Source organism: Marmota monax, unplaced genomic scaffold, assembly GCF_021218885.2.
Source record: "Marmota monax isolate L192 unplaced genomic scaffold, Marmota_monax_Labrador192_F-V1.1 WCK01_AAM20220418_F8-fsc00449, whole genome shotgun sequence".
Taxonomy (NCBI): Eukaryota; Metazoa; Chordata; class Mammalia; order Rodentia; family Sciuridae; genus Marmota; species Marmota monax.
In genome coordinates, this window is record NW_026695239.1 from 751,152 (window position 1) to 775,960 (window position 24,809).

General features: G+C 39.3%; 1 protein-coding gene and 1 pseudogene across 1 annotated transcript; both read left to right on the top strand.

Annotated features, from left to right (window-relative positions):
- Positions 1-492: 492 nt before the first annotated feature.
- Positions 493-602, top strand: LOC124089818 (small nucleolar RNA SNORA70; annotated as a pseudogene).
- Positions 603-11,661: 11,059 nt separating this feature from the next.
- Slc2a3 (solute carrier family 2 member 3) lies at positions 11,662-23,208 on the top strand. The gene is made up of 10 exons (XM_046440022.2): positions 11,662-11,850; positions 13,289-13,381; positions 13,883-14,043; positions 16,633-16,873; positions 17,179-17,341; positions 17,649-17,836; positions 18,513-18,617; positions 18,951-19,052; positions 19,425-19,628; positions 20,698-23,208. The coding sequence occupies exons 1-10, from the start codon at positions 11,836-11,838 to the stop codon at positions 20,917-20,919; spliced, it is 1,494 nt and encodes a 497-aa protein (XP_046295978.1). The 5' UTR covers positions 11,662-11,835; the 3' UTR covers positions 20,920-23,208.
- Positions 23,209-24,809: the final 1,601 nt, after the last annotated feature.

Genomic DNA, 24,809 nt, shown 5'->3' on the forward strand with positions numbered 1-24,809 from the left:
AGCAGCTATTATATGATAGCTCTATAGACATGTAAAGTAAAAGAAAACCTTCATTATGGGTTAATATATATAATAACCTTGCTCCCACTACCAGCCTTGTCCTGTTTGTGTGGCTTAGTAGCATGACTACATAACTTTCCTAAGCTGAATGCTTTAGTGGAACCTATTAAATAATTTAGTTCGTTCATTCATTCATTCATATGCCCAGCACTAATGTGAAGTACTTGGGGATAGAGGAAAGGCACAAAATCCTTGCCTCTAAGGGATTCATTTGTGAGTTAGAGAAACAGACAAGAAAATTTAAAAACACAGGAACAATGTGGAAAATGCATTTCTTACAGGAGGACATGCTTCAGTCAAAACTAGAAGGCTTTCCAGCCAGGTGTAATGGCTCCTATGGTTGCTGTCCCAGCTACCCAGAAGGAGGCCAAGGCAGGACAAACATTTGAGCTCAAGAGTCAAGGCCAGCCTGAGCCATATAGCAAAACCCTATCTCAAAAAATACAAACACTAGTGTGTGATGGCTACAAATAGCCATCTCTTTTGTAGCATATACAGCCTATTGCTTGTATGGGTTGTCCTTAGGGACCTTGGAGACAATACTTTTGAGTGGATCTTCATATTTCTCATCTCATGATGTCCCTAATCTAGGCGTCAGACAGGTATGTGGGGTGCCTTTGGGAAACCTGAGAGCACTGTGGCTAGGGGTCACATTGGCCAAGTCATCACAGCCATCTTCATGAAGCTGCAGAGCAATGAACATGATATTGAGGACCTATGCAGGATCAAGTTCAAGTCCCCCAGCTTCCAGAAAATCTGCATCTCAAAGAAGTGGGGCTTTCCCAAGTTTAATGCTGATGAATTTGAAGACTTGGCAGCTGAAAACAGGCTCATTCCTGTTGGCTTGGGGTCAAATATATCCCCAGTTGTGGTTACCTGGACAGTGGTGGGTCCTGGACTTGTGAGGGCTTCCTCTGTATTGTCCCCATCTTAATCGCACTGTCTCATTGGGCAAAAGGTGCGATTTATGCAGTTGAGGGTGAGAAATAAAGAATGTCCACACGCTTCCTCCCTTTTCAATGCTCTATTCACTCAAATCACTCAAACAATTTCACTCTATAGGTTTTTGTTTTTTGTTTTTTTTAGTTGTAGATGGACACAATACCTTTTATTTTATGAATTTATTTTTATGTGGTGCTGAGGATCATACCTAGGGTCTCACACTAGGCAAGTGCTCTACCACTGAGCTACAACCCTAGAGCTCTCTCTATATATTTTTTAGTTGTTGATAGACCTTTATTTAGTTATACATGGTGCTGAGAATTGAACCCAGTGCCTCACATATGCCAGGCAAGTGTGCTCCCGCTGAGCCCCAGCCCCAGCCCATCTCTATAGATTCTTAATCAAGAAAACAACAAACCTTAATGCCAGGCACTGCAATAGATATAATCAATTTACAGCAAACAATTCTAGATTAATTCTAAGTACTGAAAACACACTTAATCATGACAGGCTCATGACAGACATTCCCTCTACATGCTAAGCTCAAGTGCCAAATCTAAAGTCTCAAGCCTTAGGCTCTAAGTCCAGGAGATGCACACTCACTCAGATGGTCGTGATCAGATCAGGAACCAAGGCAGGCTTCTCCTGGGGTGGAGCTGACAGCTGGCTGAGGAGGGACAAGTTTCTTTTCTCACCACAGTTAAGAGGCTGCTGTAGAGTTTGATAGTGGTGAGAACAACACAGAGGGTCAGGCAAATGAGAAGAGTTGGGATGTCAGTCTAGGTCCTCATCAGGCTCTCAGGCTGTGCGCATCAGTGTCAGCTGGCTGAATGTCATGTTCATTTGCTCCATCACTTATACTAAATTTGGGGGCTTCTACCACCCTTTCAATCCCTGTCAGCTGCTACCAGATTTCTCAGTGATGTCATTCATCCTGAGGTTAAAGCATCTGGTCTGGTGGTTCCCACCTTGATTTTCTTGCTTCTCTTATCAGGGTGAGGGCAATATGCCAGACTTCACTCTGAGTTTGTCAGGGTGAAGAGAAGTGACTTGTTTGTGCCCAAGGGCCTTACTGGAGGGCTCTGTAGGTGTGCCTGGTAAGACTGCAGATTTCAAACTGGAGTTTTAAAATGGAGTTGCTTCGGTTGAGGCCTAAGGCCATCCTTACACACACTCACCAATAAATCTGTATTAAGAAAGAAGGAGAAAAGAAAAGAAAACTTGAAGATGTTCCTACTGCTGTTCCTTTGCATCCCCCTGGGAAGGGGGGTTTTCCATCACACTGCAACTTCCACACATTTCTACAACTTGTATATATAAACATTGATTTAACAAACATGTATTGGTACCCTATTCTATTTGGGGACCAACAGAAACAACCAAGGTAGATCATATTCCCTTGGAGTTCCAAGTTAGAGATAAAATGGAGCATCATAAGATATATGTAACCTTCAAATGTCATTCTTTTGGCCGGGAGAATTTGCAATTAAATTAGAAAAGATTTTTACACAAGAGTGAAAGATATTATTTTTAAGGCAGAGTAAGACAAAACTATAAGGTAGAAAACAGGGCTTGTTTTAAATGTGAGAAATAGTTTGGTTTGGCTGGAACATAGGATAGATATACTCTTAATTTTTTTTCCTTTGGTACATATTCTAAATTCCAGATAAGACTGGGTTAATAGATTAGAATTATGCAAAGAGTTGAGATCTACACTGTCAAATGTCATAGCCACTAGTCACGTGTGATCTTATTTTTTTTTAAATTTTTATTAGTTATTGACAGACCTCTATTTATTTAATTACTTATATGTGGTGCTGAGAATCGAACCCAGTGCCTCACACAAGCTGGGCAAGTGCTCCACCACTGAGCCACAACTCCAGCCCACATGTGATCTTAACCACATGAAATATGGCTTGTAAAACTGAGGGACTTAATTGCTAATTTCATTCCATATTAATCCACTTAAGTTTATATTTAAAAAGTGAAGCTGGGAATGTAGATCAGAGGTAGAGCACTTGACTGGCATGAGTGAGACCCTCGGTTCCATCCTCAGCACCAGGGGAGAGAGAAAAAAGAGAATACGAAGCAGAGTGTGGTGGGGGATACTGAAGCAGTGTAAAACCTGGAAGCCAGGCTGGGGATGTAGCTCAATGGTGGAGTGATTCTCTAGCATGTGTGAGGCCCTGGGTTCAATTCCCAGTACCACTCATACACGTGAAACTGTTTAAAATACTTTTGTAACACAGTTATTGTTTTAAAAGGAGTACATTTCACCTTGGTCATTGAAAACTTAGTGTTCCAATTGAAATGTGCTATGTCAAATACACATTGAATTTTAAAGACCTGACAAAATTTTGAAGGCCTTACAAAAAAGTAAAATGCTCATTAATAATTTTTGTATTGCTGGGCATAGGGGCACATGCCAGAGGCTGAAGCAAGAGGATTGCAAGTTCAAGACCAGTCTCAGAAAATTAGCCAGACCCTCAGCAATTCAAAGAGAACTTGTCTCAAAATAAAAAAGTTTAAAAAGCCAGGCAGGCACTCACCTATAATCCTAGCAGCTCGGGAGGCTGAGGCAGGGAGATAACGAGTTCAAAGCCAGCCTCAGCAACTTAGGGAGGCCCTAGGCAACTCAGTAAGACCCTATCTCTAAGTAAAATATTTAAAAAGGTGGCTGGGGTTGTGGCTCAGCTGTAGAGAGCTGGCCTACTATGTGTGGGGACCTGTGTTCGATCATCATCACCACATTACAACTTAAAAAATAAAATTAAAAAATATATATATAATATATATATACACGGATGGGCTGGGGATGTGGCTCAGTGGTTGAGGACCCCTGGGTTCAATCCCCAGTACTAAAAAAGGAGCAAAAGTTGAAAAAAGGGCTGGGGTACAATGGCATACACCTCTAATCCCAGTAGCTCAGGTGGCTGTGGTAGGAGAATCTCGAGTTCAAAGCTAGCCTCAGTAATAGCGAGGCACTAAACAACTCAGTGAGACTCTGTCTATAAATCAAATACAAAATAGGGCTGGCAATATGGCTCAGTGGTTGAATGCCCCTGAGTTCAATCCCCAATACCAAAAAAAAAAAAAAAGGTTTGGGGGTGTAGCTCAGTGGCAAAGTACTCTTGGGTTCAATTCCCTAGTATTAATAATAATAATGTCTAGTATATCTTAATCTAGGTATTAAAATTTTAAATGAACAACTTTCTTTGTTTTAAATTTTATTATATATTACAGCATAATGCATTATAATTCATATTACACATTTAGAGCACAATTTTTCATATCTTTGGCTGTACACAAAGTAAAGTCACACCATTAATGTCTTCATACATGTACTTAGAGTATGTCTATCTCATTCCACCATCTTTCCTACCCCCATGGCCCCACTCTTTCCCTTCCTCCCCATTATCCAATCTAGAGATCATCTATTCCTCCCTTGCCCCATCCCCAACCCTGTTATGAATCAGAGTCCTTAAATCAGAGAAAATATTCAGCATTTGGTTTTTGGGATTCACTATCATATTATTTATGAATGTCATTTATTGGATTTGCAATTATATTCATTATAGTCTCCAACTCCATCCATTTACCTGCCATGATTTTATTATCTTTTATTTCTGAGTAATATTCCATTGTATATATATACCACATTTTCTTTATCCATTCATTTACTGAGGGGCATCTAGGTTGGTTCCACAGTTTAGCTATTGTGAATTGTGCATCAGTGCATCAATAAACATTGAAGTGGCTGTGTCCCTGTAGTATGCTGTTTTTAAGTCCTTTGGGTATAGACTGAGGAATGGGACAGCTGGGTCAAATGATGGTTCCATTCCCAGTTTTCCAAGGAATCTCCATACTGCTTTCCAGATTGGCTGCACCAATTTGCAGTCCCACCAGCAATGTAGAGTGTGCCTTTTTCTCCCACATCCCCACCAACACTTATTGTTGTTTGTGTTCTTGATAGCTGCCATTCTGCCTGGAGTGAGATGAAATCTTAGAGTAGTTTTTTTGTTTTTTGTTTTTAAATGAATGTCACTTATTGGATGTGGGATCTTTTTTTTTTCTTTTTCTTTTTCTTTTTTTTTTTTCTTTTCTTTTTGTAACAGGGATTGAACTCAAGGACACTCAACCACCGAATCATACCCTGAGTCATATCCTTATTTTATATTCTAGAGATAGGGTCTCACTGAGTTGCTAAGCACCTTGCCATTGCTGAGGCTGGCTTTGAACTTTGGATCTTTCTATCGCAGCCTCCCAAGCTGCTGGGATAACAGGCGCATGCACCTCCACATCCAGCAGCATACTTTTGATTTGCATTTCTCTAATTACTAGAGATGTTGAAATTTTTTTTCATGTATTTGTTGATTGATTGTATATCATTTTCTGAGATGTGTCTGTTCAGTTCCTTAGCCCATTTATTGATTGGGTTATTTGGTTTTTTGGTGTTAAGATTTTTGAGTTCTTTATGTATCCTAGAGATTAGTGCTTTATCTGATGTGCATGTGGTAAAAATTTGCTCCCATTCTGTTGGCTCTCTATTCATCTCACTGATTATTTCTTTTGCTGAGAAGAAGCTTTTTAGTTTGAACCCATCCCATTTTTTGATTTTTGATTCTAATAACAATCTTTTTATGTAGTTACTAGAAATTGTTAAATTATATCATATATATTTTTAAAAAATATACATTATATATTACATTATATTTCCACTGGACAGTGCTGGTCTAAACTTTATTTAGGAATCATTGAAGATATTTGATTAAGAGAATTTCATCTTGCACTGCTATGGAATGGATTAATTTCTGAAGAAGAAATTATAGGAGGGAAGATCCCTTAGAAGCTGATAAGGGCATAAGAGTTGGAATTAGGTCCTTCAGGATCAATGGAAGTAATGAATGGTTTAAACCTAAACCAGACAGGAAAATCAACATTTCTCAAATTTTTTTTTCTTCGCCCCAGAGGGTTTGTTTCCTAGTGTTTTCAGATTCAAAGTGACCTCTGCTGACACCTAACCTGATAAAGGAAGCTTTAAAAGTAACACACTATGACACAAGTTATTTTTATGAATAATATTATAATGTAAGCAAAGAGTAGAATTCATTTTGGCAGTCTTTAGAGAAGTCAAGTCAGTAGGTTTTCTGTGTGTCTTGAAATGCCATTTATGTTGTTCTATAGAAGAAACTTTTTAAGGTGTTTAAAGCTTTGGATTCTCTGATTTTAAGATTATTTGTTTTCCAGCCTGTTTATCACAAAATAACAGTGGCTAGGATTGAGATTTACATTCCCCAGGTATCTGCATTTAGAACAAAGAAATCCCAGACAAGAATTTTCTTTGTTCTGGGCTAGGGATATAGCTCAGTTGGTAGAGTGCTTGCCTAGCATGCACAAGACCCTGGGTTCAATTCCCAGCACCACAAAAAAAATATATATATTTTTTCTAAATTAACCTACATTAGTTCCCAAACCTATTCCATTTCGAAATGTACACATTTCCATATGTGTGTGTGTGTGTGTGTATATATATATATATATATATATATATATATATATATATATATTTAACTTTATTTTATTTATTTCTATGTGGTGCTGAGGATCAAACTTGGTACCTCACATTTGCTAGGTGAATGCTCTACCACTCAGCCCCAGCCCCCCATTTCTTCCCTTAAAAAATATTTTTTTAGTTATAATTGGACACAATACCTTTATTTCACTTATTTATTTTTATGTGGTGCTGAGGATAGAACCCAGGTCTCAGGTCTCACATGTGCAAGGTGATCGTTCTACTGCTGAGCCACAACCTCAGCCCATTGCTTCCTTTTTAATTTCTCTTAAAGACAGAAGATCTCACAAGGAATCAAATGACACAGAATAAGTGTTTGGCATCTAGATTTAGTGGCCTGCCCTAGCATACTCTCTCCCTTATGATTGGTCATAAGTTCTGTGACGGATTGGGAGGGCCTTGGAATCTAGTGGGGCCTCCTCCAAAAGGACACAACCTTAGTCAACCAATTAATCTCCCCCAAATATTTAATTGAGCAACAGTTATCTGTTGCCCAAGGTGAGGATTTATCTAACTTGAACTCTGTTATGTGAAGCTAAGGTCAATACTAAACTGATCTTTGAGCTTCTTAGGTCCCCCACTTGTTCAAAAGAGTATTTGTTCAGCACACATTTAGATTCTTGAGATTCAGCTGAATTCCAGTAGTAACCTTTAAGATAGGCATATTGCTAGAAGTAGAACCCGCTCTTTCATTACCAAGCCATTTAGCTTTTTCTTTCTTTTCTTCCTTAGTGTGGCACAGAGAATCTAACTCAAGGTCTCATGCATGACAATATAAGCACTTTATCACTGAGCTACATTCCCAGTGTTGGGTGCAGAGCAGGCTGAACTGTGTTGTCTGCTGGGCAGGCTGAACAGATGTTGGCTGCAAGATAGCCCACACACTCAAACCCCCCTCTATCTGGTCCTTTATCACCTGTTTGCCTCAAGTCTGAACATTCAACCCTGCTTAAGACTGAACACTTAACCCCCCCTTGGGCCAACAAGGCAGCTTGCAGACCCAGAGGCCCCATTAGATTTGGGCTATAAAAACTCCCTCCTGCCAGGCCCCCCTCTCTCTTGCTCTCTCTCTCTTGCTCTTTATCTTTCTTTCGCGCGCTCTCTCTCTCTTGTTCTTGCTCTCTCCCTGTTCATCTCTTCTCTTTTTTTTATCTCTTTCTTTCCTTCTTTCCTTTCTCTTTGTTGCACTGCTGCAATAAAGATCTTTTGGTTGCTCCGAGTGTTGTGGTCACTTTCCTTTCACCCAGCCCACCTGGTTCCTCAAGATAATCTCAAATTGGGGCTGGGCATGTGGCTCAAGCAGTAGTGCGCTCGCCTGGCATGCGTGCGACCTGGGTTCGATCCTCAGCACCACATACAAACAAAGAGGTTGTGTCCGCCGAGAACTAAAAAATAAAAAAAAAAAAAGATAATCTCAAATTGAGTTCAAACAAACAACAAAAATTCTCAGATCTGTCCCCCTTTCACCTCCCTTCTTTCTCACCAAGAAGAAAATAGAAGATTTTGTTACAGATTTCAAACATCTAAGACTCAAATCTTCAGTATTATCTTTCTCCATAGCAATTTTACACAAATTTGGGAAAATAAGTATAATCCTGGGCCTTCACAATGATTTCATTTGTTCCCATTCAATAACTGTTGGGAAAATAACTACTGAGGCAAATATTGTGTTCTGACTTGCTTTAGAGCCTGCTCTGTATAACTGAATGGAGTGGTTCAGACCTATCTTTTACTTTCTTACTCTTGCAAAATGTTTAAAAATGCCAGTTTGCTGCACCCTGTGGTGTGTGCCTGTAATCCCAGCTACAGAAGGATTACAAATCTGAGGTCAAGCTGGCAATTTAGGAAGACACTGTCTCAAAATAAAAAATAAAAAGGGCTGGGGATGTGGCTCAGTGGTAGAGCATTCCTGGGTTCAGTCCCCAGTACTACAAAAACATTAAAAATTAAATTTAAGACTAAAAAGAGGGAGAAAGAAAAGACAAAATGATTTAGAACCAAGAATAAAAGTGGAGAGGTTGTTATGCTTGAATTCAGGACCCCCAAAAGACCACCAGAGACCAAGATCCATGTAAGCAGCAAAGAGGTGTTTATTGTGAGCTAGCTGGTTTCTCAAGGTCTGGAGATATAGTTTAATGGAGGAGCACTTGCCTAGATTCAATCCCCAGTATTGGGAGGTGGGGGGGGGAGACATTTTGTGACAAAAAATAATAAATAAAAGTCAAAGATTTAAAAAGAAGAAGAAGAAGAAGAATCATCATCATCATCTAGAGGTAAAGAGGGCATCATGGTTTTCCTACTATAAGCTGCACTGTGATTCATGTTATATTACGCATTTATGTGTGGCTAAGTTTAATTTTAAAGTTGAAGCAGTTTTAAATATTGTTCTACTAGGGCTGGGGTAGTAGCTCAGTGGTAGAGTGCTTGCTTAGCATGTGTGAGGCACTGGTATCAATTCTCAGCACCACATATAAATACACAAAAAATAAAGGTCCAACAACAACTAAAAAAAATTTCTACTAAACACAACTTTGTTGTTCTGATAGGACTACATATTGCTGCTGAAAGTGCGGTCCTTGTCCTTGATGCCAATCCAATAATGAGGACAAGGCTATGAGAAAAAGGAAAAAGAAAGTGTATTGCTTTGCTAGCAAAGGAGAAACACAGGGGACTCCTGTCCCAAAGGCTGTGATTCTGCCCATCCACAAGAATGGGGGCTTTTACAGAGGTAATTCAGAGAAAATGAGATTAGGGAGGAGAGGGGGAGGGGAGGGAAAGAAGATCAGGGAGGAGAAGTTTAGGGAAAAGAAGATTGGGAAAAAGAAAAAAAACATGTAAGTTTCAAAGCCACAAGAGATATAGTCAAAGCATCAAGTGAACCTCTGTTACAATATCACTCTAACTTTTAAAGTATACACAGGGTTTCAAAAACATCCAAAACAAAGAAAGTAAACTCTAGCCATTTTTTCATTGATTACATTCTAAAAATATAATATTTCTGTTATATTTGGTTCAATAATTATTACAATTAATTTCTTTTAAAATTTTTAATATGCCTACTAGAAAATATAGTATGTACAATGGCTTGCATTATATTTCTGTTGGACAGCACTGCCATATAGGGATATTCTTTTTTTTCTTTGGCTTCTAAGTTTAGTTGCTGTGGTAATTAATGGAGCTTCTGGCTGCCTGTTTCCTGGAAAGGATGAAATGGGGGAGGAGAAGTGTGATCTCAGGGACAGTTTTCTTTGATGTCATATTTCACTCATCTTCAATTCTTTCTCAGCTAAGGATCGAATTTATGAAGTATCCTTATTTAAGGAAAACAGAAAATATAATCTGATTGGCTTTAGGTCCAGTGGTATCATTTTGGATTGTAGCCCAGGACCAAAACTCTGAAGGAAGATGAACTTTCCCCATCTCACCATCTAGAAAAATTTTAACTATTTTACCAACTTGCTTCCTCCCACCTCTCACCCCAGTCTCCGGGTACTGAAGGTTGCTTGGCTACAAATTAATGGGCACAGGAATTTGACCATTGATGTTTCCCCTCCAGCAAAGCCTTGATATTATCTCTCACTTACACAACTGTTTAACCACAAACTAAATTGTTTGCTTTGTTTACTTGCATACTGGAGCCACTCTTCTCTCCTATTCATTATCCTTCATCTTCTTCAATTCTCATTTTTCTCATTTTTTCCTATTCATCTTGTTCGTTTTTTGTGTGTATAATGCAGTAATCAGATATTTATCTCAAACTTTTCTTTCAAGAAATTCACAGCCCATAACTAATAAGATATTAATAATCCTTTCCAGGTGTGTGAGAATCATTAACCCTTGTCCCCCTTTTTTAGTTTAAAAATTTTTTAATTTATATATTTTTAGATGTAGATGGACACAATACCTTTATTTTTTTATTGATTTATTTTTATGTGGTGCTGATGGAACCCAGTGCCTCACATGTACAAGGCAAGTACTCTACCACTGAGCTATGACCCCAGCCCCCCTTTTTTATTTTATTTATTTATTTTTTAAATAACACTTGTGTGTGTGTGTGTGTGTGTGTGTGTGTGTTTTGCTGGGGATTGAACCCAGGATGCAGGGAAGGCACTCTTTCAACTGAGCTATATCCCCAACCCCCGCTTTTTTTAAAATGGAAGAAAGGAAACACTAAATTCCTTGAGAGCAGAACTTTCTGATCCTATTCACTGAAGAATCACCACCTTCTTGGAAAGTACCTTAAACAGCAAATATCTGTTTAATCCAATGTGATATTTATTGCATTTCTAGATGCTATAAACCCTAGACTAGAGGCAAATCATTGCAGAATTAAGAAGGGGTGTTGTGGCAAATGGTATTAAGGAATTTGGATTGTATTATAAACAGTTAATCTCTCCTTCCTACAACCCAACAGAGTTAGTCTGACTCCTAGAAATTCAGGTTTCATCCATCCTAGGTGAAATTATGCTAATCAGAGGACACCTAGAGCTAAAAACTGGTCAAAATTCTCACAATTTTTTTTTGGCCAGATTGACCTTACTTTCTTTTCAAGATTTGTACATCCAACCTATAATTTAAAAAGCAGCTGATAAATTATAGGATTATGAATTCTTTCTGCTTACAGTCCTTCAAACCGTTTTAAATCTGATAGAAGCGTCCATTCAGTTTTGCCTTATATAGATAAATTTATTTTCTCTTTGTAGATTGATTCAATTCCGAGCAGATTCAAGAGCTAAAAGTCATGTATTTGCCCTCCCTCCAGGCTTTTCTGGTAGCATTTTGTCTGTGAAACTAAGAGGCTGTAACTGCTATTAGAAAAAGGAAGAGATCTGGATGAGCTTTAAAAAGAGAAAGAAAAGAGGAGGTGGAGAGTGACAGGATGTGGTTTTAAAAGGGATGGGGTAATTGCCTGGAAGGGGGAGGGGGCTGAGGGTGTGGAGAGGAGCTCCGAAATTCTGATAACACAGTTCGCTAAATTCCTGAGGTCCGATTATTTGGGGGCGGGGTAGTTTGTGGGTCGGGGATGGGGTTAGGGGCGGAGAAAGGTTTACCAGCTCCACCTTTTGCAGAGATTATAAATAGACTTGCTCCAAACCAGAGCTAGAGATGCTGTATTGGTGAGAGTGGGTACCGATCGCAGCTGAAGACCTGAAGAGAACTTGCTGCCGAGGACATTTTGAAGGTTTTGTTGGCTGGAAGAGGCGTCTCTGGAATTCCATCCCAGATCTTTCTTCAGGATTTGAAGAAAAATAATTAGGACCATGGGGACACAGAAGGTAAGGATGATACTGTTATTTTGGCTTGTTTGTGGTACTCGGAGGACGGCAAATCTAGATGCCGATTACCGTGTTCTGTTTTATTTTAACTCACTGAGCCATCTTAAGGCCTTTTTTCATTTCTCCTTCAGCCTGTGAAGCAACAGTTTAACCAGTTCTCTCTGAATGTCACACATGATAAAGAGAATATCCTGCTTCCATTCACCTTTCTCTCATAGCAAAGTCACTGCAGAAGTTTTGTTTGCTTCTCAATTTTATTTTACATAAGTATGCCATGAGATGGTTGAGTAGTCAGAGGATTAGGGCTGCTGATTGTGTGGCTTAAAGTGTGGGTCTCAGATCCAGCAAGAAGACTCTGGTTGGTTTGGGGGTACAGGTCATGTGTCCAGCCCTCTGTAACCTTATGGAATTCCTTGGATAATAAGAGAGAATTCCAGTTGTCATCATTGTGATTGTGAGTGCAGGATATATTAATATATTATTCTGGGTGGTGTATGCAGAATTTGTAGGGGAGAAAAGCATTTGCACTAAGATAAAATTATTTGAAAATAAAGGAAATTAGGGAAAAGGGTTGAAAGGAGATGGGACCAAAAAAAAAAAAAGGCCCTCATGATGGTGAGAGGGGAACCATGGGGTTTTACTAAAAGGAAAAGGATTTAACAGAAAGAGCTTTGTAGCAGCAGAGTCCTGAGGGGTGCTTCTTCTGAGTGGGCCTGAGGTGGCTGCCACCAGTCATGGGGAAGGTCATCTCGCCTACAGAAGCTCCCAGCCTGTCACCTTGTCTGACCTAAGTGAAAAGGAGTTTAAAATAAGAAAAGATTGAAGACATTGTGAGGGAGCCTTGGAGAATGGCCTCACATGTAAGATTTGAGCTACCCACTTGCTCTCTTGAATAATTTCCCAGCTAGGTGAGAGATGATTGGTTGATTCTCCCTCTAGGAGATGTTTCCTAATGTTGGAAGTAAGCAAGTATCCTCCCCTGCTATACTGTAGCAGTATAGTATTTAGTAACCAGGCCAACTTGGGGCCAGCATGTAGCACATGTCTATAGTAGGTTACAAGATCCAGAGGTAAGAGCAGCCCAGTGATGAACCCACCACCACTTCTGTGTATTTATTCTAGGGTACTGCTAAGAATACACTGGATCTGTTTGCAAAATAATCAGTTCTTAGGAATCCCAAGGATATCTTTTCCTCTGCCCTTCCAATCCTGGACTTCAGTTCTATGCTTGCCTTTTCGTGGTGCAGTTTTTAAAATGCTCCCAAACCAACTAACCCCAGGTCCTTTGAACCTGTTTTCCAATTTTTTCTAAATCTTGTATTTTTGTCCTCTTCCTATCACTCATAGGACAGGTTCTCCTGGTCCATTTCTATAATTAGTAAGAGACAATCATCAGTAAAAAAAAAATTGTTTCCTCCCTGTCTTCTCTACTCCTCAGGTGACCCCATCTCTGATTTTTGCTGTCTCTGTTGCTACAATTGGCTCTTTCCAGTTTGGCTACAACACTGGAGTCATCAATGCTCCTGAGACTGTGAGTACCAGTCATTTAGATTCTGACTATGGAATAAGGGAAGTATTCTTTTATTTTAAGAAGGGTTTCAAAATTCAGAATTTAAGACAAATTTTTTGTCTTGCCTGGCTAAGACAGAAGAGGGGGAATGTATTGGAAATGTCTAGGTGAGTCACTTAAAGAAAGCCAAAAGCTCATTTGTTCCCCTATACCCTGGGCTGGTCCTTCCTCTTACCCTTTGGTGATAACACTTCCTGTATTATCCCTTAGGGGTTAGTAACAAAGAAGTGGTGGAGGAGGGTGCGGAGGTGGAGGTAGGGGGAGGGGGGACTCTTAAGAGAGGGCTGGGGCAGACAATATCACTGCTGCCACCTACTGGGATTTTTCAGACATCCCGTGATTCCCTACCTATAAAGCCATAGCAATGCTGTCCTTTTAAGGAGGAAACAATCCCTAATATTTGTCTCTTGTTCTCATCCAACTGTAACAAGTCTGCTCTTCCTCCAACCATTTTATTTGCAGATCATAAAAGAGTTTCTCAACTATACTTTGGAAGAGAGGTTAGAAGACCCTCCCAGTAAAACATTGCTTACAACCCTCTGGTCCTTGTCTGTGGCCATCTTCTCTGTTGGTGGCATGATGGGCTCCTTTTCTGTTGGACTCTTTGTCAACCGCTTTGGCAGGTATTGACCAGAAATTGGAAGTGGGCTATACAGGTTGCTTTGAGGATAAGCATAGAAAATTAGATCAGGGAGGTGATGATCCATCTTAATGAGACTCATCAAATTCCAGTCCATAAATATGTGGTCCACCTGGCTCTGAATATGACTGCTCTTGCTTGAATTTCTCCTGCCTTGAACTCCCACTCAGCCTTCAAGAGATGGGCCATGTGAGTGATGGGCCTTTGCAGTCTGGCTTATGTTAATTTGGAATTATTCCTAGTAACTTCAACTCTAAAGTTTCCCAGAGTGTTTTTATTTAAAAAGTTAGAAGTTGTTTGCTTTTCTAAATAGTTGGGGTTTCATGCAAATCTTTTCATTATTTTATATATTTGAAATATTTCAAAAAATATATTTGAAATCCTTGCTTTCTGGCAAATGTGGATAATGACCAAGTAATTGAATTTCTCCCTAAAAGAGAAAAATGAATATTCTCACTTAACCGTAGCTTAATAAAACGTTTTAGAGGGTAGGATATTGTCAGTAATGACTGAAGGAACAATTTAGTTTGTCAATTAGATGTTCTAGAGATACAAATGGAATTTAAGTTTGCAAATGAAACAACCTATTTAATGTGATGATGTTTAATTCTTATGTTATTTATTCATGTATTTGTTTTTTGTGGTACTAGAGATCAAACCAGGCCTTGTGCATGCTAGGCAAGTGCTCTACCAGTGAGCTACACCCCAGCCCTTTTTTGGGGGGTGGATGGGTGTGGGAATTGAGCTCAGGGGCATTCCACCACTGAGATACATCCCCACCCCTATTTTGTATTTTATTTAGAGACAGCATCTCACTGAGTTGATTAGCAGCTTCACCATTGCTGAGGCTGGCTTTGGACTCAATCTCAGTCTCAGCCTCCCAAGCCCCTGGGGTTACAGGCGTATGTAACCACGCCCGGCTCCCAACCTCTTTTAAATTTGATTTTGAGACAACTCATTAAGTCCTCATGTTGGCCTTGAACCCAAGATCCTTCTGCCTTGGCCTCCCAAGTGGCTGGGATTACAGGAATGTGCCACGTGCCCAGTGGTCTTTTTTCATTTGGAGAGGATAGCTACATGTTATTAATGTCATCAGTTTTTTTTTTTTTGTTTTGTTTTGTTTTTTTATGTGCTAGGGATCATACCCAGGGTCACATACGTGCTAGGCACCCACTCTACCATTGACCTATACTCCCAGTTTCTAAAGTCATTAAAATTTTAACTTATGCCCGTTATTGATTAGCAAAAACAAAAACAAAAATACTAATAGATGGGGGCCAGGGAGACTGTACACTTAGAATTTTCTGGCAGAGCTTTTGAAAGTCCCAGTGACAGGTCATACAAAGTCAATTATGAGCATGTCTGGGAATGAGATATATGTATTAGTATTTTTGAACACTCTCCAGATGTTTGGTGTGTTGGCACATACCTGTAAACCCAGAAACTCAGGGTTGAGGCAGGAAGATCACAGTTCAAGGCTAGCTTCTACAATTTAATGAGGTCCTGTCTCAAAACAAACAAAAAAGGCCAGTGAAGTTGCTCAGTGGTAGAGCACCCTGGTTCAATCCCTGTGCTACCTAAGTCCTCATTTTTGTTTTACTGTTTTGGTAGAGGGTGTTGACTCCACTATCTGAGCTACATTCCCAGTCCTTTTTATTTTTGAGACAGGGTCGTGCTGAGTTGCAGAGGTTGGCCTCAAATTGATCATTGCGCCAACTCTCAATATTCATTGTTAATATCATTACCACAGTATAGCCTAGAGACTATTTTGAGTATAATTTTCTGTGATATAGAAAAACTTTTGCCTGAATTAATTTGCTATCATTATGTATCAGTGATATCTATACATTGCATAAAAGGCATTAAAAAGCACTTAATGGCGACTGGGAATGTAGCTTGGTGGTAGGGTGCTTGCCTAATATGCATGAGGCCCTAGGTTCAATCCCCAACACAGGAAAAGAAATCATTTAATGGGGTTGGGGGTATAGCTCAGTGGTAGAGCATTTACCTAACATGCCCAAGGACCTGAGTTTGATCGCCAGCAATCAAATAAAATAAAGGTATAAAATGATTAGCACTGATCCAAAAATGTCTTGTGTGTTGGTAGACCAGCTATGTCAGAATTGCTGGCCAAGGGCAATTGTTCTCAAAGTTCATCTTGCATCACATCACCTGGAGGGCTTTTCAGAACACGGCTGGGACATGTCCCCAGAGTCAGATCTAATGATTAAATCTAGATGAAGTGGAAGAGTTAATTTCTAGGAGATTTCTAACTGATGTTGTTAACTGGTTAGATCACTTTTTGAGAACTACTTGGTAGGATGCTTACTGAAATTCTAGGTTACAGCTGGGACTTGCACAAAGTCTTAAATGTTCTTTGAGTTTTATGTATGAAGAAGTTTAAAAACCATTGTTCCAACTAGAAATGTTCCAAGAATAGAAAATGGAAAAGAAAATTTAAGCCACAGGAGAAAATAAGAGCCTGCAGAAGGGCAAAACATTTGAGGAAAGAAGAGTAGAGATTAGGATCTTCTCACTTTACTAATACTTTTGTCTCTGGTTCACCTGATAGGCGCAATTCAATGCTTATAGTCAACCTGTTGGCTGTTGCTGGTGGCTGCCTCATGGGGTTCTGCAAGATTGCTGAGTCCATTGAGATGTTAATCCTGGGCCGCTTGATTATTGGACTTTTCTGTGGACTCTGTACAGGTTTTGTGCCCATGTACATTGGCGAAGTATCTCCTACTGCTCTGCGGGGTGCCTTTGGCACTCTCAACCAGCTGGGGATCGTCATTGGGATTCTGGTGGCTCAGGTACCCTATAATTTCTTACTTAATGAGTGTTAGTTTCATGTTCTGAATGAAGTAACATAGATTAAGAACTCAAAAGGATGACTGGCACACATTCAATTGTATATGGTATATGTGTGTGTACACATAGTTTCAGTTAATGTTACTATAGCTCGTAGATTGTAGCTCTTGAAGCAAGCAGGACAAAAAAGGGTAAGAAACACAATTTATCTTTTTTCTGTGGTAAAAGAATGATGATTTTTAAACTTTTAAAAATGAACTTGTGGCCTAGGAAGTATGGGGTTTATAACATTATCTTTGGTTTCTAGATATTTGGTCTGAAATTTATCCTGGGATCTGAAGATCTGTGGCCTGTGCTGTTGGGCTTAACAATTATTCCAGCTGTCCTACAAAGTATAGCCCTTCCATTTTGCCCTGAAAGTCCTAGATTCTTGCTCATTAACAGAAAAGAAGAGGAGAATGCTAAGAGGAGTAAGTATCTTTCAGACTTCATGATAAGAATGATACTCCCTTCAACTAGGTCCTGCCTTGTACAGTTCCCACTACCTCCTAATAGCCCATTCAGCTGTAAATACACCAATTGATCAATCCTTTGAGGTTAGAGCCCTTATGAGCTAATCACTTGAACATGGCTCCTTGGGGACTCATGAGCCTCTGGGGGACACACCAAATCCAAACTACAACAGTCCCTTCATTTGAAATGGCTTCTCCTAGCTGTGTGAAAGGAATTGGGGGCAGCACAATGTCTTTATCCTTTCCATTTCTTTCTTTTTACCAGTCCTCCAACGGTTATGGGGCACACCAGATGTGAACCAGGATATCCTGGAAATGAAAGAAGAGAGTGTTAGAATGTCACAAGAAAAGCAAGTCTCTGTGCTGCAGCTCTTTAAATCACCCAACTACCAACAACCCCTCCTCATTTCCATTGTGCTCCAGCTCTCCCAGCAGCTCTCTGGGATCAATGCTGTGAGTATCTACTTTTGGGTCAAAGGAATCCTACAGTATTTCACTTAAAACCTGATCAGCCAGGCATGGTGGTATGATCCTGTGTTCCCAGCTACTCTGGAGACTGAGGCAGGAGCATCGCTTGAATGCAGGAGTTCAAGAATGCCTGGTGAACAGGATTGAAAGACTCCCACCTCAAAAACATTAAGACGCTGAGGTTGTGGCTCAGTGGTAAAGCGCTTGCCTAGCACAAGTGAGGCACTGGGTATGATCCTAGCACCACATTAAAAAAATAAATAAAATAAAGATATTATGTCCATCTACAACAAAAAAATATTAAAAAAAAAAACAATAAGGAATGAGTGGTTTTAGCTGTAGCTCTTAAGGCACTCAGAAAATACTGATTTTTGACTGAGTTTTATTTTTGTTTTTTAAAATTATATCTATATTTCACAAGGAGGAAAATAGAATGAAAATTTTATTGTCCTTAGTCTTAGAAATGAATTAAGTAGCTGGAATGGAGCAGAATTAAGAGAATGGAATAAGATAGAGAAGACAATTCATTTGCAGAAGAATACTGTGCACAAAGACTCTAGAAAAGACATCTTACCTCCTGGAACTTGAGTTTAGTTTTTGAGAGTTTTATTTAACTATTACACATAATCATATCAAAGGTGTGTGTTTTGTTTGTTTCTAGGTGTTCTATTACTCAACAGGAATCTTTAAGGAAGCAGGTGTTGATGAGCCAATATATGCTACCATTGGAGCCGGTGTTGTTAATACTATTTTCACTGTAGTTTCTGTAAGTTGAACACTTGGATGATTTTGAAGGGGGGGAGAAAAGAGGAAATCTGTTCAAAGGCGAATTGCGTGTCCTTCAACTACCATACCATCAGTTAGCTGTCTTTTGTTGCATTCCTCTTTGGGAAAAAGAATATTGTAGTCGTCTTCACTCTTCAAGCAAAGATGGAATGACAGGAAAGGGGGAGGTATAGAAGGATTATATATGCAACTGGAGAAAGATAGTTGTGGCTATAGCAAATATCCTGCTGTTGGTAAGGCAGAATTCTAGTAGCTCTTAACTGGGTTTTCATGAAATGGAAACCAGAAGTTTCATGTTATGTTCTTCTTTCAGCTGTTTCTGGTGGAAAGGGCAGGAAGAAGGACTTTACATATGATAGGCCTTGGAGGAATGGCTATATGTTCCATCATCATGACTATTTCTTTGTTATTGAAGGTGAGTGTTCTTTGAGTGAAGGAAAGGGGGATGGTATGGAGGTTACATTTGACTCCCCTTCAAGGGATGGGTTGTCGAGGTTGAAGTTCATTGATAAAGTTAAATTTAAGAGGTGCAAGATAACCCAGAATTTTTAAGATCATCAGAGCTTTTAACTTCATATTATCCTTAACCTGTATATGATATGGCTTATAAGTGAGATCACAGAATTGAGATTTCAGAAACCTAAGGTTCTGGATTCCAAATCCAGTAATTGCACTGTGCCACAGGATAGAAGGAACTTGCCATTTAATCAGCTCTCATCTAAGTGAAACTAGACCCCTGGATCACACTTCTTTAATATCAAATTTCTTCCATTTCTTCCTCTTACAGGATAACTATAATGCAATGAGCTTTGTCTGTATCACAGCTATCTTGATCTATGTGGCCTTCTTTGAGATTGGACCAGGCCCTATTCCATGGTTTATTGTGGCTGAACTCTTTGGACAGGGACCACGCCCAGCGGCCATGGCAGTGGCTGGTTGTTCTAACTGGACCTCCAACTTTTTGGTTGGACTGCTCTTTCCCTCAGCTGCAGTAAGTAAATTCAAACAAAACAGCTTGTCTTAACCAACCCACTTAGGTCAATATGTTTAAGTTACATCTTAATAATTATTACTGACCCGTGAAGGATTAGATCTCAAGTGCTTTAAATCAGTTTTTTTTCTCATTTTCATGAAATATAGAAAAATAAATAACAGACAAGATTAAAGCAGGAGGGCAAAACTGGGAACTTTGTTTTTGCAGTACTAGGGATTGATCCCAGGGACACTCTACCACTAAACTACATCCTCGGCCCCTTGTGTTTATTTTGAGATAGGGTCTCACTAAACTGCTGAGGCTGGCCTCTAATTTCAGGCTTAATATGGAAAATTTTAAAGACCACTATCCTGAGATGATGTTTGTTTGCCTAAAATCAGAATGATACTGAGCCTCAAAGGATTCCAAATCCATTCTTAATTCATAATTTGAATTAGCATTAATGACTTCATGATTTTAAAATGCTTAGTAGGAGGCCAAGCTAAGCAGTACACACACCTATAATCCCAGAATCTCTGGAGGCTGAGACAGGATAGAAAGACCTGCCTGGGCAATTAATTTAGTAAGACCTTGTCTCAAAAAATAAAAAGAGCTAGTGGTGTAGCTCAGGGGTAAAGAACCCCAGGTTCAATCCCCAGTACTATATATATTAATAAACGAATAAATCAAATGGTTTGGAGGTATTGGAAAGCAGCTAACTTTAGTGAATAGAAAATGAACAATAAAAAATTGCAGAGTTGGGGCTGGGGATGTGGCTCAAGCGGTAGCACGCTCGCCTGGCATGCGTGCGGCCCGGGTTCGATCCTCAGCACCACATACAAACAAAGATGTTGTGCCCGCCAATAACTTAAAAAAAAAAAAGAAATAAATATTAAAAAAAAAATCGCAGAGAAACATAGGAAGTTAGCAATGGCATCGTGAAGGAATCTCTGAAGAAACCTTGCATTAAATTAACCATTAAATATAGAGGGGCTTGAGGCCTATTAGAGACATAGATGTGAAGGAAATCATCAGTGACCAGATTTTTACGTGAACCTTCCTTTTTTTTTTTTTTTCCTTTTTCTAGGCCTATTTGGGAGCCTACGTTTTTCTTGTCTTCGCCACTTTCCTCATTATCTTCCTGGTCTTCACGTTCTTCAAAGTCCCTGAGACCCGAGGCAGGACTTTTGAGGATATCACACGGGCCTTTGAAGGGCATGGTAATGAGTCCAATAATAGAGCTGGGAAAGGCTCTGTGGGGGAGATGAACAGCAGCCAGCCTGCTAAGGAGAACACCACCAATGTCTAATCAGACCTCCTTCCACCTCTCTCCCAACATGGAAAGCAACCTCTCCCTGAACAGAGAGACTTCATCAGGATGAACCCAGGACTGCTTCCGAATGCTGCTACTTGATTCCCTTCTCATCCCACACACTTCTGAACACTCAGATGAACCCAGTGTTGGGGTTAGTCAGATCTTCAATGCTTTTTAAATATTTCATTTCTTGGACATTCTCTCCTGTTTAGGAGAGATCAAGTGAACCGACCTTCTTCATTTCAGGAGAGATTGGCTGCTTGGCGTATGACAACGTTGCCAGCTCTTCTTCCCTTAGGTTCTAATTGCCTCACTGGGGCACATAGGGGAGTAAAGAGTTAGGGTGCAGTTCCCCCAACCTCAGACTTGTCAGGAAGCAGATATACATAGTGTGGAGGGTTATGGGGAATTAAATAAGAGCAACTTCCTCACTTTCACACAGCTCTGCACAGCAAAGTAACTTGAGTTTTATTTATTTTATCTTCTGGTTTTATTGCATAAATATTTATTTTTTTAAGTGTAAAGTAATTTTACCAAATAATGAAAATATAAGGAAATAAAGGTTAGAGAGAGGTGTTTAAAGAGGTTCTAGGGCAAAGATGATTTGATACTGGAGAGGTACAAGAAGAAGGAAGAATTGAGGAAGAAATATCTGTTGGTGGAGGGTATGTGATATGGTGCCTGAAGTCTGCATGTTGCCTAATGACAATGTGTTTCAGACAGAAATTTAGTTTGATTTCTCAGTCATGTGCCTGTATAAAAAAGCTACTGGTTTCCTTTGGGATTTTTCTTTAAGATTATAGTTTATAGTATTACTTGAAATCTAATGTTTATTAAGATGGGTGTTATAGTTAATGGTGGTTGATGGGTTTTAATTTTGGATGGAGCCCAGAGAAGGGAAGGATGTTTATTTGCAGAAAGCCTTCCTAGTCCAAACAACTCCTTCCCCTGATAGTGGACTCATATGCTTTAAGTAATTCCATCACCTATCTGGTGGCAGAGCCCTCCAAATGAGAAACCGAAAAAAAAAAAAAATTGGTTACTGCTTAGGTGTTCGGTATTTCTTCACTTTGTTCTTTAAGATTTTATGTTTTAACTTGTTTTAAAGGGATTCAAAGGAAAATGTTTATAGCTAAATTGGAATTTGTAACCTCAGCTCTGGGAGAGGGTTTTTTATTTTTATTTTTTTTTTGAACAATTATCTAGTTTTAGTAGTTTTGCTCTAAGGTCATGGCATGCCTGTCTGTGTCTGTTACGTGTCAAAATTATCCTTATTACCATGTTGCCCTGATACTATATCAGGTGCCCTTAGGGGACTTGAATCTTTCTGATAGACACATTTGAAATAGTATGAGTAAATGTACAGTGTAGCCCACACTTGAGAGAATATGAATGTATGTGCACTGTCACTTTGCTCTGGTTGAAAGTAGTTTATTGTTCCTTTGTTCCTATAGTCTTCTTTTGGATCTACTGTATTAAAACTCATCCATATGTACATAGGTAACACTGCCTCTGCTGGGTGGAACTTTAGATTTCTGGTTCATCTGGCTACCTTTCCCTATTGGAGTGGGGGAGAGCTTCTACATCTTGAGGTTGAGGGTGGAGGAGGGTTCAGCCTTACTACAGATGGGAGGGAAAATGGGAATAGGAAAGAGTGTAAGATCAGGGCATGTGGCTCTTGGGGATGTTGGATATGGGAAGAAGGAGGCATTCTCTTAAGAGAAACAAAGGAAGACTGGAGTGTTTCAGAGGGTTAGAGATGGTGAGATTTACTCCTGCCCCATAGAGGTCCTGGACACCTCCACAATCATCTCCAAATTCCCCAGTATATTTGTAAGTGGAGATTGGCCCTGACGACACTCAGCCTCTTCCCTTTTTCATAGGTTGCCTGATCTCCCTTCCCTCTTTGGTGCTTACTCATGTCAGACCCTTTAGCCAAACCCTTGCATATAACAGTATTTTACTCTTCAGTTCTCATCATTCCCTCTGGTCATTGAGCCTTTGGAAGAAAACTCACATAGCTATGGAGCAATGCTTTGTTGGAAAAGGGGACTTACCTGACTTTACCTCTTCTGGCTTCTCAGTGAGTTGGCAGTTAAGCAGCGTAGAACTTCTCCCACTTTTCAATGACCAGGTTGTGAATATTTCCATATGGATTTTCTATTAATGTTATTGTGGTTCTTTGTTTTGAAATAAAAATTCTGAATGTACATATGACATCACAAGCTCATTTTTTTGTTGTTGTTGTTCTAACTATAACAATAAAGTTAGCTTTAAATCCTGGCTTTGCTTACTGGATACCTGTTGTGACTTGAGCTAGTTTCTTTGAATATCATATATAAAAATAGCCATACTTGTTTATTATGCAGGTTAAATTAAAAAGCTTCCCTGCATTACTTTTTATACTTAATAAATTAAGTTGCTTTCTTCAGTGAAAATTATCTGTTGGCTTCTGCTTTTCTCATGCTTCTACTTTCTTCCTCCAGTCTTTGCACTCAAAAACTCATCCTACACTTCTCTCAGGTGATCCATAAGTCACTATCCTATTTAAAATCCAGTCACTTCCAATAAATTACAATAAAAATTAAAGCCCCATAGTGGATCACACAAGCCCTCCAGGTCAAAGTTCCTGTTACCTTTTCAATTTTGATTTACCACATCAGTGAGTGAAAAACAAATTTATAGACTGGACTAGATAACAGCACACCTGTAATCCCAACAACTCCAGAGGCTGAGGCAGGAGGATCTCAACTTCAATGCCAGCTCAGGCAATTTATCAATCCTGTCTCAAAATAACAGAATTAGAGGCTGGGGTAAGGCCCTGGGTTCGATCCTCAGCACCACATAAAAATAAAAAGGGACTGAGTAGATCTTTCCATCTTCTAAGGTCTTCTTTGATTTCTTTCTTTAGGGTTCTATAGTTTTGTGTTTTTTTTTTAAGAATTTTTTAATATTTATTTTTCAGTTTTCGGTGGACACAACATCTTTATTTTATTTTTACGTGGTGCTGAGGATCGAACCCAGCACCCCATGCATGCCAGGCGAGTGCGTTACCGCTTGAGCCACATCCCCAGCCCTATAGTTTTCATTGTATAGATTTTTCACCTCTTTCGTTGATTCCCAAGTCTTTTTTTTTTTTTTTTGAGGCTATTGTAAATGGGATATAGTTTTCCTCATTTCCCTCAGAGGATTTGTTACTGATATACAGAAATGCCTTTGATTTATGGGTGTTGATTTTATATCCTGCTCCTTTGCTGAACTCACTACTTCTAGAAGTTTTCTGGTGGAGCTCTTTGAGTCTTCTAGGTATAGAATCATATCATCAGAAAATAGTGCTAATTTATTTTCCCATAAGTATCCCTTTAATTTCTTTCATCTGTCTAATTGCTCTGGCCAGTGTTTCAAAAACTATGTTAAATAGAAGTGATGAAAGAGGGCATCCCTCTTGGCAATAATAATAACACCCTCCAAATGTTCTCTCTCATGAGTGGAGGCTGATCCATAATGGGGGGGCATGGGAAAAATGGAGCAATTTTGATTGGGTAGAGGAGAGTGAGGGAAGAGGAGGAGATATGGGTGCAGGAAAGATGGTGGAATGAGATAGACATTATTACCCTAGGTACATGTATGACTAACTGCACATATGGTACAATACTACATGGTGTACAATCAGAGAAATGGGAAGTTGTGCTACAATTATGTACAATGAACCAAAATACATTCTGTTGTCATATATACCTAATTAAAATAAATAAATAAATAAATAAAAATTAATACCCTAATAATATTTCTTTTTCACTCCCCTGAGAAAATAGAGCCTAATACTAAGTGATTTTTGTCAGAAAAAGGATGTCCTTTGTCAAATGTCTTTAGAGTTATTCACA